The sequence below is a fragment of the Fundulus heteroclitus genome, unplaced genomic scaffold, assembly GCF_011125445.2.
Source record: "Fundulus heteroclitus isolate FHET01 unplaced genomic scaffold, MU-UCD_Fhet_4.1 scaffold_53, whole genome shotgun sequence".
Lineage (NCBI taxonomy): Eukaryota > Metazoa > Chordata > Actinopteri > Cyprinodontiformes > Fundulidae > Fundulus > Fundulus heteroclitus.
Window position 1 is genome coordinate 1,763,478 of NW_023396956.1, and position 18,255 is coordinate 1,781,732.

The 18,255-nt window shown below is 43.5% G+C and overlaps 1 protein-coding gene across 1 annotated transcript in view; it reads left to right on the plus strand.

The window, feature by feature from the left end:
* The window catches only part of ccdc141 (coiled-coil domain containing 141), a 30,791-nt gene that overhangs the window by 4,653 nt on the left and 7,883 nt on the right, over positions 1-18,255 (plus strand). Inside the window, exons 3-16 of the mRNA XM_036132595.1 lie at positions 3,531-3,653; positions 3,810-4,013; positions 5,236-5,332; positions 5,578-5,711; positions 5,991-6,143; positions 6,759-8,330; positions 8,480-8,824; positions 8,894-9,016; positions 9,756-9,914; positions 10,266-10,466; positions 10,555-10,704; positions 15,885-16,025; positions 17,357-17,545; positions 17,621-17,804. Coding sequence (XP_035988488.1) covers positions 3,531-3,653; positions 3,810-4,013; positions 5,236-5,332; positions 5,578-5,711; positions 5,991-6,143; positions 6,759-8,330; positions 8,480-8,824; positions 8,894-9,016; positions 9,756-9,914; positions 10,266-10,466; positions 10,555-10,704; positions 15,885-16,025; positions 17,357-17,545; positions 17,621-17,804 — 3,775 coding nt within the window. The remainder of the gene's footprint in view (positions 1-3,530; positions 3,654-3,809; positions 4,014-5,235; positions 5,333-5,577; positions 5,712-5,990; positions 6,144-6,758; positions 8,331-8,479; positions 8,825-8,893; positions 9,017-9,755; positions 9,915-10,265; positions 10,467-10,554; positions 10,705-15,884; positions 16,026-17,356; positions 17,546-17,620; positions 17,805-18,255) is intronic.

Genomic DNA, 18,255 nt, shown 5'->3' on the forward strand with positions numbered 1-18,255 from the left:
TAATATAAATATAAAAGAATGTGATATAATCACAACATAAAATTAAAGACTGTTTTAACTTAGCTGTTAAAATAATGACCCTTGGCTAAAAGGCCATTTTAAACCTCTAAGTATAAAAAGTTTTAGCTGGTATATTTTTATGATATTAAACTATTAGCTGACAGCTTGTTCCGCCTCTGAGTTTTAAATATTACAATCTGTGAGCTTGCAGTATGTTTTTAGATTAGAGTTAAATAAAGCAGCTGACACAGTTTAAAACTCTGCCAGCTGGGAGCTATTAGCGCAGAGTTTAGTAAAAAATTAAGACAAGACAGGATGTGGTTAGCGTTAAATTTAGATTATTTGAAACAGTTTTTGTTCGCTTGTTTAAAATATTAAAAATATTTCTGCTGTCAGAAGCTCAGCGTTCAATAAAGGTTTTAGATGCCAGAAGATATTAGCCGAATATTTAATGTTGTAATGCTGTAGAAGGCTTTTCCCCCTCATAGTTTAAAACTCTTTCACCAAATAGTTTAAGCACTAAAATCTGTTATCTGGTTAAATGTTTTAGTTTGAGTTTCTATTATTAAAACTTTAGTCTAAGGGCTGTTGTCTCTGGTTCTCCATGGAGGTCGTCCACCCCAACGCCGTCGCTCCACGTGCTGTTTCCTGTTTTAGCGCCGAGCCGAGGGTGTGTGTGTGTGTGTGTGTGCGTGTGTGTGTGTGTGTGTGTGTGTGTGCGTGTGTGTGTGTGTCATCACGCGTCACCATGTGTCTTTTTCGGTCGACATGCCAGAGATAGCGTATCTCTGAGGAATGCTCCAACACAAACACAGGCGCACAGATTCACAGGTTTGTCAACGGGGTCAAAAAGCTTCGATAAACAAGTGGAAAAAATAATTTAATTTTATTAATGTTTGTTTTTTATTCAAGTCCCTGTTTAAAGGATCCCAGTTAGATCACAACCGTCTCTGATTTACAGCTGGAATCCAGGCTGGGGCCGGACGGCAATTTAATAATTCAATTTAAATTCAATTTTATCTATATAGCACCACTTCACATCACATCATCTCAAGTCTCTTTCCAAAGTCAGACTCCATCAGATCCTCCAGGTTGGTGAGAAAGTTTCCTCTCTAAGGAAACCCAGCAGGTTGCATCAAGTCTCTCCAAGCAGCATTCACTCCTCCTGAAAGAGCGTAGAGCCACAGTGGACAGTCGTCTGCATTGTTGATGGCTTTGCAGCAATCCCTCATACTGAGCAAGCATGAAGCGACAGTGGAGAGGAAAACTCCCCTTTAACAGGGAGGAGAACCTCCAGCAGAACCAGAACCAGGCTCAGTGTGAACGCTCATCTGCCTCCACCCACTGGGGCTTAGAGAAGACAGAGCAGAGACACAGAAAGCTCAGAAGCTCACATTGACCCAGGAGTACTTTCTATGTTAGAGAAGACAGAGCAGAGACACAGAAAGCACAGAAGCTCACATTGACCCAGGAGTACTTTCTATGTTAGATGGTAATAGTGGATGATCTGTCTCCCCTGATGATGTCACAGCTAACAGAACACCAGACCAGGTGTACCTTCTATGAAGAGAAAATTGACAGAACAGAAAGTTAAAAGCTGAAATAACAATCAATAACAATATATTGATCGATAGGAAAAAAAAGGGTAAATAAAAAATTTAATAAAACTTTTACTTCCTTTTGCATTCCAACCTATTGTGAAGCTTAACACTAAAGTCGTTAAATCCTTCCAACCAATCACAAACCCAGACCCAGGAATGCTCCGCCCCTTCAAAGAGCTCTTTTTCTTCTTCTTTTTTAAACTTACAGTTTTGGTAAAAAGTTGGTTGAATAAAGTATTGAGTTTGAATTCAGTGGGTTTTTTTAATCTAGAAATAGGTTAAAATAAATAGCCTGGGCTGCACTTAAAATGTATGTTTTGAATTTCTTGATAATTATCAATATCAATCAATATGATTTCTATTTAATCATTTTTTCTCTATCGTCCAGCCCTGATCCAGGTGAAGCTTTTACTGATTTAGACGGTGATTTATCCATTAATATTATGATTTATTAGATTCCCCTGCAGCTGCACGGTGGTCCAGTGGTGTCCAGGGGACCTTCTGCGTTCTTCTGCATGGAGATCGCCTGTTCTCCATGTGCATGTGTCGCTTCTCTCCGGGTACTCTGGCTCCCACTTACAGCCCCAAACTGGATTAACTGATTGGTCTACATCAGTGGTCCCCAGGTCCCACTGTCCTGCACGTTTCAGGTGTTTTCCTGCTCCCACTCCTCAGCCGTGATCAATCTGTACCACCTGGATGCTCAGGAAGTCACGCAGTCTGTTAAATGAGATGCACCGGGGCAGAGACCCGTCTGAAACATGCAGGGCAGGAAGAACCACTGCTCTGCATGACCCTGAGGGAACATGTCCATGGCGGACCTGCCTCTCGCCCAGTGAGCCTTGGACTGCAGCCCTGCAAGGAGCAGGAATCTGGATAGATAGCGTGTTAAAGATAAGATAAGATAAGATAAGATAAGATAAGATAAGATAGACTTTATTGATCTCACAGTGGAGAAATTCACTTGTCACACATCGGCGTAATAAACAAAAGAAGTGCAGAAAAGGTGCAAAAGGTATATACAGTGTATCCACATATATACAGTGTATCAAAAAAATTAAAAGATAAAATAAAAGTACAAGGGAAATAAAGCAAATATTTAGGGTGACTTATGTACAAATGAAATGACTTTGTACATTAAGTGGTACCATGAAGAACAACAGTGAGGTAGTGAGTTAACTATACAGTTGTTCTAAGTATAAAATGTGGATCTATGAAACAAAATGTTGGCTTTCTGGCTGTATTTATGGCCATTAGAGGCTAAAGATTGTTCATGCGGTCATGATTAGCCGCTGGGACGTGAAATCCTTCCTGTTCTCTGATCCGCTGAAGGCTTCCTGGAGAGGATCAGTAAAACATTGTTTAGTCTCACATGGAGGTTCCAGATAGTTTTCTGGTTTATAGAAGGACGAGACTGACCTTTTCTTTTTGCTAAACATGCAGGTAGGATACCTGCATCGATTTGGATGCTCTACTGCATGGATGAAAATCAGGAGGTGCAATCTGTGCTCCGTATTTAAAATGCAGCAGCTCATGTCTCATGGTGCGGGACCGCAGATTCACTAAAATCAGTTCATAACGACATGGAGAAGGTTTCTCTGCAGGCTCTAGATTAAAGGAACATTTCAGGGCGGGCTCCGATGGCGCAGGGCTGACCCGGGTTTGATTCCGGCCTGAGGCTCTTTGCCACGACTTCCCCTCCTCTCTGTCAGTCTGCTGTATGAAGAACGAGCCACTGGTGCCATAAAAACCCAGAAAAAGAGTTAAAAAGGAAACTTTCTAGATCCGTTAACAGATTCTTGACTTTTAATACGACACCAAGGTGAAGCAAGGTTCAAAACTTTTTACTGGTTCTCCGTTGGATCAGGAGCCGGGTCGGGTTCATTAACTCGTCCGTTAACTGAACATGTCTTTGGTCTGTTCCTGCAGAGCGGATCTCTGGTCCACCTCCAGCTGGTCCAGTTCCAGCCGGGACTCTGTGAGATCGGGTCCGACCAGGAGGAGAACCACGTCCTGATCCAGGAGCACCAGCAGCTGCTGGAAAAACTCCAGGTCCAGAAAGACTCAAAGTGTTTTTTATCTTATCAGTTCAGGAAGAATCAGAGACAGATGAAGCCCCTCAGCAGCTTAACGAGGGTTTCCTCATCAGAAGGAGCTTCAGGCTTTTTTTAAGTTCCTGCTGTGTTGACAGAAGATTTATTTCTGCAGAAACATGAACCTGAAGTGTTGGCTGTGGTGGAGAAGAACCAAGCGGAGAGGCCGGCGAAGAGGAGGGATGGAGGGAGGAAGGAGGAGCTGAAGGAGGCGATGAAGGCGTCTCTGAAGGAGGGATGGTCGCTGCTCCTCCAGCTGCTGCAGAGGCGGCTGGAGGTCCTGAAGCTGGCGTCAGAGTTCTTCCACCGGGTGACGGAGGTAGGAGGGATGGAGGGATGGAGGGATGGAGGGATGGAGAGATGGAGAGATGGAGAGATGGAGGGATGGAGAGATGGAGGGATGGAGGGGTGGAGGGATGGAGGGGTGGAGATATGGAGGGGTGGAGGGGTGGAGGAGGTCCTTAAAGAGACAGGCACATTGCAGCAGGGCCTGAGGAGACAGACATTATGGGATGCAAACCTTACAGCGTGTTACTGCCTGCTGTGGAAGAACTTAGTCTGGTTAATGGAACAGCGCCCCCTGTCTGCTATCTGGAGCAATGAAAAAGGCCAAACCAGCAGAGAACGCTAAACTAAACTATAAGGTGCAGCTAAACCTCTTTATAGCAGCATTTTCTTTGATTTTAATTCAGTTTAGCATATCTCAAGTCTTGTTTCTTATAATAATAATAATAATAATAATAATAATAATAGTAATACATTTGTTTGATACCAAACCTCTAGAGGGAGACAGATTAAAACAACAAAACAGTCATTATAAGCAAAACAGCTCATGTTTAATGGCTGTAAAGAGCTAATTTGCTTACACATTTATTCTGGCGTTTCTTTTTTTTTTCAGGTCACCAAAGACACGATTTAAAGGAAATTTAACTAAATACTAATACGTTTTCAAAAGATGATTTAATTTCTTAAGGGGAAAAAGGCTCATCAAACCTGCCTGGACCAGTTGCTAATCTTAGTAAATCAAGACTTAAATGTCATAATTTGTTTTATTTTATATATATGTCCTCATTACCATAATGTCTGTCTTTGTATATAGAACAATCTGTGTTTAATAATATCACTAAAACAACTCAATTATTTTAATCCCACCCTGGCAGACCTGTCTTAAATTTATCCAAAATGTTTTTATTGGATGAATTCACAGAAAAAAAACATTTAAAAACCCAGATTTAACATGATGCAGCATTTAAGCATCAGTTTAATCATGCTGACTGTGTTTGTTTTCTCTCTGCGGCTTATTTTAGACATTTGTGTTACACATGTGTTTTAATTTCTCAATCTATCTGGTCCGAAAATAAAGCAACAAGTCTTCATTTTTGGGCCACTTACTCTCCAGCAAATTAAAGATATTATGTTAATTTTTAATATAATAAAATATGAAAAAATTAGCTGTAAGTCTGTTTGTTTTACACTGATTGTTGGCGTGTTTCACTCTTTCATCCAGTCATCACTATTCTGTAAAATCTTTCTGTCTGCAGTTTTCTGTCAGCATTGAAACATTAGAAGATCTGCAGACTGAAGCAGAAGAAGACAAACTCTCTGACGTTCAGGCCTCCTATCACTTCATGAGAAAAGGTAACAGAATTAGTTTTGCTTGAATTTCTGTGGTATGAAACATGGAGAAAACCTCAGTTAGGCATTACTTCTCACATCTAATTTACTACCTTTGTAGCTTCAAGTAAACCTTAAATAAACAGGCAGATAAAAACGTTCAGTAGCGTAGCAGTAGGTAATTAACTGATTTATCTGTTTGTTTTTTTAAAAGTCAAACATTAGAAAACTGATCTCAGCTGACAGATGATGCTATTTTCCACCTGCAGATCTTCTGGGAAAGTCCCTGCAGGTTTTAACCAGCAGCAGCATCCTGCTGCACAGACTCAGGCAGCTGCAGAGGACTGAGGCCCTCCAGAGGAGAGGAGGGGTACTGCAGGGTGAGGAAGAGGAGGCCGAGGAGGTCAGTCTTCATCCTGAACACACTGAGGTTTTTTACAAGGAGATTTAAAGGATGTCTTCTGACCACGTTTAAAGACTTAAAGCATTTGTTTCCCAACTTCTTTCTCTGAATCTTTTTTTTCCTGCAAACAGTTTATGTGAATTTTAGGTTTTAAAAAAATCCAGAGTTCTCCTAATCTGTAGCCGAGCCGATCCTGTCAACCTCCTAGGATCAGGATCGGTTTTCTCGGTCAGCTTTGACTGGATCTCTGCATTCACTGATGCTCCAGCTTCTTCTCAGATTGCCAGCAGAGGTGCGGTGCTGAGGCTGGAGGAGCTGGTGGAGGCGCTGCAGGACCGCAGGCGCACGGCCGACCAGGCTTTCAGACTCTGGCTGCAGGAAGCAGAGCTGGTCCTGGAGGCAAAGAAGGAGTCCAACAGAGCCGGCGCTGAAGTAAGTCAGGTTTGGCATTAGAACGTCACTTCTCTGTGTCATCAGTGCACTTCCTGCTGGAGCTCTGTCAGCTTGTTTCTGCAGAATTCACGTTTAAACCGGTTAAAAACTGTAGAAACAAGCAGAAACGTTCAATAAATTCACGCTTTATACAGTAGAAGCCATCTGGTGTCACCAATAAATGACCCAACCATCCAGATCAGGAGGCTAAACCTGTTTTTTTCTTGATATTCTCTCTGGGTGTGGATGCATTTTTCCCAGTGAACCAGCAGTTTATCCGGATCATTCCCACGTCTTTCCTGATGTTTCCATGTTTTATCCACAAACTGTTCTTTCACCGCTGAGTTTCCATCATTTGTCTCACTAAGCTTTATTTTACTTAACATCCATTCCTGTGTTTTACTCTGCAACAAGATCTAAAACCTGTCAGTGACGTTTCCATTCCAAACTCCAGATTATAATCTGATTATTTTTTTATCTGTGTGAATTAAAACTAAAGTTGGAATAGAAAATATCTGACTTCAAACATGGTGGGGCTTTTATTTGTGAACTAAAGAAGGAGAGGCAGCGATAATATTCTGACTTTTCTGATCTGAGTTTCTGTCTCCAACACAGAACCAGAGTCTACTGGACCCAAACCTGCCGTCTGGATCCAGATCAGACCGAACTTTGGGTCCGGGGTCTGAAGGAGCATCTGAGTCTAAAAGGTGGAAGTCAGGATGCTCAGCAGATCTGGACTCTGAATCCTGTTCAGAACTAAGACCTAAACACGAGCCAGAGGATCCTGATGATGTAAACCTGGAAGCTGAATCCAGATTACAAGAGTCTGGACCAGAACCAGACGTTAAACCAGATTCCTGGTTAGACCCAAAGTCGCGTTCTAGATTAAATCATCTGAAATCTGGATTCAGATCAGATCTGTTACCAGAATCCAGATCAGCAGAGACCAGAAACCAAAGTCTGGGATCCAGATCAGACCTGAAGCTCATGTCTGCATCACAGAAGACCAAAAACCTGAAGTCCAGTTTTCTATTGGGCGAGATCACTGAAGCCCAACCTGGACCTGACAGAACCAGAACCTTTCAGTCTGGATCCAGTTCAGCTGGAAACACAAACCTGGAAACTGAATCCAGGTCAGACATGAAGACAGAACCCGGGTCACAAAACACCACAGACCTGCAATCTGACCACAGAACCAGATCAGAACCTCCAACATCTGGATTACAGCAGGGGGATTATTTGACGCGTAAATCTGGATCAGAACAGGCCGGGAACCAGCGGCTGGAGTCCAGAACCATGGAGACCAGGGACCTGCAGTTCAGCTTCACAACAGTTCACAAAACCCGATTAGATGAATCTGGTGTGAAGCCGGGATCTGGACCAGGGGAAACCGCCGAAACCGGATCAGAGAAGACCAGAACCCTGCGTTCAGCTCAGAGTACGGAGCTGCAAACCGGATCCTGGTCAGACCTGAAAACAGAACCTGAGTCACACGGCACCAAAGGCGCTCAGACGGATTTTAAATCAGAACCAAAGAACCGAAGCAAGTCAGCAGTACTTGGATCTGGATCAGAGGGTAAAGATCTCAGGCCCGCTTCCAGATCAGATGAGACCAGTAAACCCAGACTGGAGTCCAGGGACTCACTTCCTGGTTCCGGATCAGTTCTCAGAACCAGAACACATGGGGCGCAAACATCTGTGTGCGACGTGAAACCTGGATCCACACCAGATGATACCAGAACCCAGCTGTCCGGGTCCAGATCAGAGGAGACAGGGACCGGGCATGCCGGATCCAGACCGGATGGGATCAGAACCCTGAAGCTCAGATGTAGCTCAGAAAACATTTCAGAGTCTCTGAGACCTGCATCAACAGAGGAACCAAGATCCAGATCAGAGACGACCAGAACTCTGCCATCAGAATCCGGTTCAGTCGGGATCACAGAACTCCTGCCGAGATCCAGGTGGAAGAACCAGTCCGGATCAGGAGCACCAGGATCTGGGTCACAGGACCTGAAACCACTGTCTGGATCTGAGAGGACCAGGAGGGAGGAGTCCAAAACCTCTGGTTTCCCTTCGGATCTCAGAACCAGACTCAGACCAGATGAGCGGCACAAGCGTGATTCTGATGCAAGGCCCGGATCTGAATCAGCAGAGACCAGAACCCAGCAGACAGGATCCAGATCAGAGGTTAGTCCCTGGTTCAGGTAGAACCCGTCAGAACCAGTTTGAGTTTAATTATTCTGTGAAAAATGACTAATTAGAACTTCTTCACATGACCTAAGACCGGATCTCGTGACAATCTGATGAAAGAAGGTGTGGATTCCTGCACATTCCAGGTCTCTGGTTCTGGGTCGGACCCGCCATCGGCAACACGTCAGCTCCATGAAACCACGCTGGGCCTAAACGAGCAACAGGCGGACCACCAGATGGAGGTCCAGCAGCAGCAGGCGGACCACCAGATGGAGGTCCAGCAGCAGCAGGAGGACCACCAGATGGAGGTCCAGCAGCAGGAGGACCACCAGATGGAGGTCCAGCAGCACCAGGAGGACCACCAGATGGAGGTCCAGCAGCAGGAGGACCACCAGATGGAGGTCCAGCAGCAGGCGGACCACCAGATGGAGGTCCAGCAGCAACAGGAGGACCAGACGTCCAGGAGTGGACACCAGGAGAGGCTGGTGAAGGTGTGGAGCTCCTCAGAGTTTGGATCAGAACTTTCTGGTGCTGATTTCTAAACGGTTCCTTTTCCTCAGACCCTGCAGGACCTGAGCTGCGTCTCAGAGCTGCTGGACTCCTGCAGTCGGATGGATCTGGGCTCAGAGCTGCAGACCTCCAGGCTGCTGGAGCGCTTCAGACAGGCAGAGCCACATTTCAGGGTAAGAACCGCTGCTGATGAAGTAGGGCTGGGCGATAAATCGATTTAATCGATTAATTCGAATTTACAATTCTTTAAGATTTCATTTTTGGAAAATCTGGATTTTATTTTGCCAATCCACTCATTGGGTTTCCATTTAGAGAACAGCATGTGATGCTGAATATATGTTTAGGCAAATATATTGTCAAAATATTGTTAAGTGGAAACTTTTTTTTACCATAATACGAGGTACTTCATTTACTTATTTACTTTTTTTTAACTTAGTTTGAAGTTCACAAGTGCAGTGAAGCCTGTTCTTAGCTCAATGTGTAATACCACTAGCAGCAAATGTTTTGTTATATTTTCATTGTTTATAATGGCACGGCTGCCATCTTGTTTCACAGCTTGTTTTTAGTTGCACTTTGAATTCAGATCAACTCCCCGACGAAATGCTTGACATAAAAAGCAAGGTTTTAAAATAATTAATTTAATTTCTTAATCGATTCGAAATCGATTGATCGGATTTGGTATGATAAAATCTGAGATTTATTTTTTAATCCATATCGCCCAGCCCTATGATGAAGCCGTGAAACGCTGAAACTCAGACTGCTGCGTGAAAACTGAGATCAGGTCCATGCTCTTCTGCAAACATGACAGCAGATCCAGATGAACCGCTGGGACATTTAGGATCACTTTGGGACTCTTGGAGCAGAACGGACTGACGTGTTTTAATTGGGCTGTTGTGCCAATTATCTCCACAGCAGCTGGATGCTGAGGTGGAGCACACGGTGGGGGGCTGGGAGAGTCTGCAGGAGGAGCTATCAGAGCTGCTGAAGATCCAGCAGACAGTGAAGGACAAGATAAAGCAGAGCGAGTCCATCCTGAAGCTGAGCAGCAGCTTCCATGACACAGCCAGACAGGTGAGAAGAGGATGAGGAGGGATGAAGGTGAGACCAGCGTTAATCAGAACCCCCTCACTAACTCTCTAAGTCCTTTGTTAAAACAGTTTGGGGATGGATTTTAATTCTTGCTAACGATGAATAAATAGAAAATGAATGCATGAAATAATGAATGTTAAAGGTTGTTTTCAATTACAGCCCCAATGAAGCTGTAGTTAGAATTTAGACCCTTTATGAAAAACAACCACAGTGGAAGGGGCCCGAGCTTCCAGCCATGAGGAACTCCAAAATAAAAGCTCAGCTCTGTTTAAAAAAATAAACAAGCTCCAAAGAGCCGTGCCGAATTTTAATTAATTAATTGTCTTTGTCCAGCTGGAGCTGCTGCTTCAGTCGGAACCTGCCGGCCTTTTAACTGGATCCAGTGGATCCACTGGTTCCACTGGATCCAGTGGAACCAGTGGATCCAGAGAAGCAGAGCTGAGTCGGCTCCAGGAGGCCAAGCAGCAGATCCAGAGCCTTCTTCATACCACGGCGACTCTGAGGACGGACATCTGTGCTGCAGTTTCACAGAGCGTAAGGCAGAATGGGCTGAATTCAGTTTTTATTTTTGTTTACCTGCTGTTGGACCACCTGAGCTGGTGACGGGTTCCTGGTGTTTCAGAACTGGGCGGGTTTCCAGACGGAGCAGCTGGAGGGCCGTCTGGCGTCTCTGGACTCTCTCTGTGGATCTTGGCTGAAAGCGGCAGGTCAGTGTGAGGAGGAGCTGCGCAGAGAGCACCTGACTCACCTGCTGCTTGGGGACGCCACCCAGGTAAGGCTTCAACACAGCAGCTCCAGGGAACATTCAAAGCTTTCAGACTTTATTAAAATGCCTCTGATACAGGATTTTTTATTAAAATGAAAGCTATTGTTATGTTACTTTAATCGCTTCAGCTCATTTTAAGCCTTAAATGGCTCTTGAGATGGATTTGATCTTTTTAACTACTTGTCATTCCGCACACCAACCAGCAGAGGGCGATGCTGGCAGCCTCCACGCCCTTTCCTCTCATTTAATCTGATTTCTAATTCATAAACTGTGTTGTGTTAATATTTATAATCATCTTTAAGTTATATAGAAAAACTGTTTCATCTTGACAATTCATTACTTTTCCACCTTGTGCCAAAACTTTATTTAGAATGTTTTATGATTTGTTTTCTCAAAACCTCAGTTTCCATTTGTTTTAAATATTTTTGGTTATTTTACATCAGATTTGAAACCAATTAAAAGTCTTGAAACTTTCAGCTTTAAAATATTAATATTATTGATATTTTATTTCCTTTAAGTGCACTATAAATTAAAGAGACTAGATTGACAAGCAATAATTAAAACAGCAAGACTTCCAGGTCTGCTGGTCTTGAATAATTTAAATTAGACCTCTGGGATTTTTTTTTTAAGATCTTCCAAATATGAACAGTTTACAGGTTGTTGTAACAAAGATTCTGAAGCTCCTTTTTTTCTGTGATATTTGTCAAATAATCACAGAGTTTCCTTAATGTTGGGATCTATGAATCAGCTTCCCCTGATTTTCATCACTTGTTTTACACTAAACACTCCAAGAAGCTCAGTCTGCATCTGACAGACACAGAGGATGAACTCCACACGTTTCTGCTGGGGTAGATAATCGGTCATCCAGGTCAAGAAGAATTCACATCTTGCAGGCCCAATGGATGGCAACAACGAGCTAAAAACATGGCCGCTATTTCTATATCGTCTACCCCTATGTTTAATTTTTGAAAGAGGATTTTAAAGAGGATTTATTCCACAGGATTATTCAGCTGCATAAAACATGGATGTGTTGGAAAGTTTTCCACATGTTCTCCGGTCATGCCGGTGGGTGGGTCTCCCAGAATGGACCCTCGGTCTGCAGCTTACTGGTGTTACTGGGTCAGGGCGGTAACAGGAGAGACGGTGAGCAAGGCGGAGATTCCCAAAATACAGACAGAATCAGCTGACAGGCATCTCCCATAATGCACCTGGTGCAGCCTGTCGGCCATCACACGAACACGTGTTAATGTGTGTTTGGTTGGTAAACCGCTCCGTGTTTCTGTCCAGTATGAGCGAGCTGCGGTGAAACTGGTTCTATATTCTGTAATAAGAGTGTAGAGGAGATGTTAATAACTTCCTGTAATACCTTAGCCTGGAACCATTCCACATTTTATGTCACAAAAACACAAACTTCACCGTCTTCTGTTGGGATTTTCACCAATAGACCAACACAAAGTGATGCAAAATGAAGGTTTCCAACTTATTTTATAAATAAAAATCCTGAAAGTGCTGCATGGATATGCATTCGGCCCCCTTTACTTTGCTACCCATTAATAACTTCTTATCCACTAACCTCTGTCTGTCCCTTGTGGAGCTGGTTTCTTCAGAGCTTGTAATTTGGACATTTTTATCTCAAACATGAGAATTCTTGTTCACGACCAAACCCCCTACTCTCTGGTTCTGTTTAAAAATATCTTGGCACTATTCTTGTACCTGGAAAACTTTACAGTAATTATTGTAGAAAGTTTGAGAACCGATTCATGTGTTAGAATGGCCTAATAGTCCAGGTACAGACCTGTAGAGACACTAAAACAATCAATATTTACTAAAGATCTTCTTTTTTTCTAACTGAGCTTGAGTTTTCTTAAAAAAGATATATCCCAAAAGATCTGCAGCTGTTTGCACAACAAGAGGTGTTTCCTTTTTCTGGTCATAGAACGTCTTGAATAATATCTACATTAAGGTTTTTGGTCATAACGTAACAAATTAAAAAAGCGTTTAACGCGTATGAATACTTTCTCAGGTGAATTTAGCTCCCATGTTGTCCTGCTTGGTTCTTCCTTCACGCGACCTTTGTACCATTTGAGCTCCTTCCTCTGTCTCACCCCGGGTTTCCCCAGCCTCCTCCTCCTCTTCCTCCTCCTCTTCCTCCTGGACCCGTTCAGCCTCTGGCTTTAATCGGTTCAGCTGACGGTCCGATCCGTCCCTCTCAGCTGTCTTCAGCTGACAGACCGGACATCGGACACCTCTGCTCCTCCCAGCTGAGACAGAAATGTTCCTCTGCTCCAAAAATAATACCATCAAACGCCATCAAACGCCACAGTGGTTGGAGCAGCAGAAACCAACCAGAGTCCTCCTGGTTTTACTGAATGACTCAGAAAACCCTGCAGCTGAATGTCTTCCTGTTCTTTGGCATTAATTGCTGGTTAGTACACAAACATTAGACCAGATTAACATCAGTAGACACTTCTGCTGGTTTCCTTCTGCTCTCTGTTGGGTCGTCCTTCCAGGGCTCCGGGTTATTTACAGAATGATTACTGTCACTAATCCTGGTTTGGTGTTCATGAACGACCTCAACATGTAATAGATGTAGAGAGGAGGCAGTCTAGTTTGGGAAGATCAGGATCTGAGCCCAGTGGTGGCACCAGAATATGTTTTGTACCTGCAGGAGGTACTGGGGAGTAACTCCTTCAGCGTACCACCAGCTGGTGGACAACCACCGATAGATATGTAGGTAATCTGTATCTTGCCAGTGACACCATATAAAAAAGATCATTGCAAATCATTATGTAGAAAAAAACTGAAAATCTCAACGGTGGTGAACATATTTTCACTTAGTCTTCATAACTTGAAAAATGTGTTGAAAGGTGTTAATCATGCTGTCTCTGCCCAGGCTCCTCGACATCCTGAATGATGCTCTTCCTCGGGTATTTTTTTTTTTACCTACACAAGAAACAGCGCTTAGCTCGTTGATGTAACTTTAAGCATTCCAAAAAAGTTAAAAAAATTAAACAATTGGACTTCTGTTCTGAAGCTCAAGACGTTTCTCTTCGCATCCGGGAAACTTTCTCAGGTCAAAATGTCTGGAGTCGTGTGGCGTTCTCAGCTTTATAGACCTGCAGGCCTCCTTAGAGCTTAGATTCACCTGTAGACTCACCTGTAGATTCACCTGGAGCTGATCACCCCTCACATGGAGAGTCGTCAGGCTCCTCGTTAGGCTCCTTTTTAGGCTCCTTTTTAGGCTCCTCGTTAGGCTCCTCGTTAGGCTCCTCGTTAGCCTCCTCGTTAGCCTCCTCGTTAGCCTGGCTCTCAGGAGGAATGTTGTGGTGATATGCATGGAAGTGTGAACTGGGGTGAAACTGGACAGGAATCAAACCCATCCCTGTGTTGTGAGTTTTTGAAAGTTGAAACCTGAGTCCTCCTCCTAAAGGAGTCCTCTGTTTAAGTCCTCTGTCCTCTCTTTAACTTTAAAACAACAGGTAAAGTTGTTTTAAAGTTAAACAGAGGACTCTGCATTGTTAGGGTAACTTTAAGGCTCCAAGATTCACACAACAACTTACAGAATCCTAAAAATGTGTCTTTGTAATGCCTCAGGAGTTGTGGGAACTCCTGACTGTTGTTGATGGTGTATCACACCGACAGCGTTGCTTGGTGAAACTTTGGTCCATCAAGTGTCTGAAGCAGGGAGGCTGGAAGGGACACCTGGGCAGACCCAGAACTTACTGGAGGAACTAGAACATTCTGGACAGTTGCCATCGACTCATCGCAGTCATTGATGTTATTTTTATTTGATTATTTATTTCAGACCTTCTGTTTAAGGCCGGGTTAGTACAAGACAAGACTGCAATACATTTTTAATCCAACAATAAACTGATTAACTATGAATTTATCAGAGATTAAAGTTTCACATATATTGAATCTGTCTTTTTACTGGACATTGTTGGGTGCAGCTGGTTGTTTTACTTTATGCAGCATAAAACGGATTTACTGGACAGCACTTATTGGACTGACCATTTCTCAGAACAATCAGAAAGTCCAAAAAAACTGGTGAAGATCCAAGAAGGAGAATTAATCAAGTTGGGAAATCCTTTTGGTGCCATCTCTAAGCAACCATAGAGTCCAACATCATCATCATTTCAAACAACTATACAGAACTACAAGTTATTCAGACGTATCAGAACTTTGCCCAAGTCTGGATGGAGACCTAAACTGGCGACTTGAGATGAAAGGAGATTGGTTAAGATGTTCAAGAGCAACCCTGGAACCACCACGGTCGAGCTTTTCCATCAGATGGACAGTGGTGGTTCATCAGGGTCACTGGGTCCACAGTGAAACCAGATTTACATCACCATGAGCCCAGGAAGGGGCTGGAAGCAGCGCCTGTCCCAACATGGAGACCCTAAACCTGGACTCTAGTCTGCAGCTGGCCACACAGACAAGTCAAAACATCAGAAAGACAAAGACTGAGATGTTTGGTCACACTTCTAAGAAACATATTTCTAGGATTCACTGTAGCAACGGTTAGGCACGGTGGTGGCAGAATCATGCTGTGGGGACTCCTCTCTGCCAGTGGTACTGGTGCATTGGTTAAAGTGGATAAAAAACGATGACTGAGAACTTTACCTCAAATCATCAGCTGGACGATTGAACCTCAGGTGTCAAGCTGGAATCCCAAAGCAAACATTAAAAACAGGCTAACATTAAACGTCTGAACTGACCTTCTCATGACCTCAACAGTTGAAAACTTCTGGTCAGTGTGTGAGGATCTCCTCCTCCGTGGGCTGCAGCACCAACAACAGTGTTTATCAGCTATTTATAGAGCCGATAGTCCTTTGGTGAATCTGTTGTTTGGTGTAACTTTACTCCTGTGAGCAGCTGTCGTCTTCCTGGACAAATCACCTCCTGTCACTGAAACCAGGCGACAACCTACTCCAGATCTTAGTCAAACTGATGCAAACACAAACATGGAGGCCAGACTCCATCACCATGACTTTACATATAAACACTTCTGTCCGTGGTCATGCTGAAAATAATTTAGTAGAGTTCTCGTAAATCTTGATCCAAGACGTCACGTTGAACATTTTACTGGTGAGAATCACATCGTCCGCTGCAGGAGACCCTGATGAGGTTCATAACGAGGTTTAAACACAGCCCTCTGCATAATCTTGTGTTGTTTTGAATTTTAGCTGCGTGAGTCCTTTAAGGAGCTGAAGAAGCGCTTCAGCAACACAAAGTTCAACTACCTGAAGAGAAACGACAGGACGAGGAACCTGAAGGCTGTCCGGAACCAGCTGCAGCAGATGGAGGCGTACCAGGAGAAGCTGCAGGTACGTCAGGGCAGGACAACCAGCCCGAGTCAGAAAGCAGGACTTTTAGCAGGTAATTAACCTTAATATGACCGACCTGGGTCCACAACAGCTTCAAAACAATCCAAAGAGTGAAGGAACAAGACGCAGAACTCAGTTGTTTTTCCATCATTAATGATTTCCAGGCTCCATTACAGGAGAAACCCACATTTTCTTCTTTGCATTCAAAAGTTGTTGTCTTTCCTCTTTCCTGTTTGTTCTACTGTTGCTCAACAATTAGGAGTGCGTTTTTTTTCTATCAAAAGCTCTTTAACCTAAAACTGAAACAGCAGAATATCCAAGGTTCTATAGGGTCGGATGTTGGGCTTTTCTTCCTGTCTGAAAACATCAACATCACCAACAGTGTTTTAATGCAGGTTTGATGGATCCTGTGAGAATGTATGGGGTAAGACAACTGTCAATAAAAACATATGCACAGGGTGTCTACATTTGAAAATGTAAATCCATAAACATGAATAAATGTAAGATTGATGTTTGCTCCTTGTTGTCAACTCATACATACGTGTAACATCAGATGTTTCTTCTGTGAGAATACAAGCTAAGAAGTTATAAATACAAGTTACAAAGTTATAACTTTGCAACAGTACAACCCCCGAATTTACAAGTACGAATCTACAACCCCTGAAACTGTTATACTCCTTACCAGTTGGTGGCGGTAATGAGACGTGGCATCAGATGATTCTTCTGTGAGAATAAGTTCTGTTTTCTTCTTCTTTTTTTGTATAATGGTGGTTGGTAAACAACTTTCAGGTGCATTACCACCACCAACTGGGATATAACAGCTTGTTTAGGGGGCTGTAGATTCGTACTCGTAAATTTCTGATTTGTCCTTGTGTGTACTGTTACAAAGTTGCAACTTTAAGTTGTATTTGTAACTTCTAAACTTGTATTCTAACAGATGAAACATCTGCTGTCACATGAGTCATCCAGGAACAAATACAAATCTTACATTTATTCACGTTTATTGACTTAAATTTACGAATTCAGACACCTACGCATATGTTTATTTTGACAGTTATCTTACCCCATAAGAACGGGGCTGAGTTTAACTTGTTGAACTTTAAAACAATCATGGATAATTGGTTATAGGGGGGCCCTAGGCAGCAGCTTGGTTTGCTTATGTCTTAGACCGGCTTAGCGAACAGCAACAGAGTTCACAGCATCAGGGACGCTTTCTGTTCTGGTTCTTGATCCCGTCCATGTCTTGTCTTTGGGTTCTGCTGTTCTGTTGGGTTAATGTGGTGTGAGGACCGTTTCTTCCATGATTACATGTGGTCCATCTGGTCCTGCAGGGGCTCAGGAAGCGAGTTCACGGTGTGGCGGCCCGGCTGGGCCCTGAGGTGAAGAACACCTGCGTGGCCCGGCAGGTGGAGGACGCTGTCAACGAGCTGCAGAGACAGACGGGACAGTTGGAGAGAAACATCTCTGAACACCAGAAGACCCTGGACATGACGTGCCGGCTGCAGCAGGCCATGGAGGAGGTATTGCTGCCGATGATCAATCCAGACAGCCAGTGATCAGTGGGTCTACATCTGCGTGTTGCTCTGCATCCACAGTACCAGTTCTGGTGTGAGGACGCCAGCGCCACCATCGCTCGCGTCGGCAGGTTCTCTTTGGAGTGCCGCAGCACAGAGGCCGTATCGGTTCTGTACCGCCAGTTTGAGAAGTTTGTCTGGCCGACGGTACCTCAGCAGGAGGAGCGGATCGGTCAGATCACAGAGCTGGCTGTCAGGCTGCACGGTGAGCAGAGAACACTGCTGAGTTAGAGGCTTTTATTCTGAAAGAGCATATCTCTGATGTATAACTTTACTCTGAAAAGAAAGCTGTTCACATGTTAATATTAACCTTTATTCTTAAAAAAGTTTATATTTTGAAATGACATCTGTCTGTTCATCTTTGCAAGAACTTTTATTCTCAAGGGACAGTTGTCCAATGATCAACTCATAGAAACTTTTATTCTGAAAGGACATCTGTCCGATCATAAACTCATAGAATCTTTTATTCTGAAAGGACATCTGTCAGATGATTAACTCATAGAAGCTTTTATTCTGAAAGGACATCTGTCTGATTATCAACTCATAGAAGCTTTTATTCTGAAAGGACATCTGTCTGATTATCAACTCATAGAAGCTTTTATTCTGAAAGGACATATATCTGATGTTCAATTTAGAAGAATCTTTCTTATTAAAAA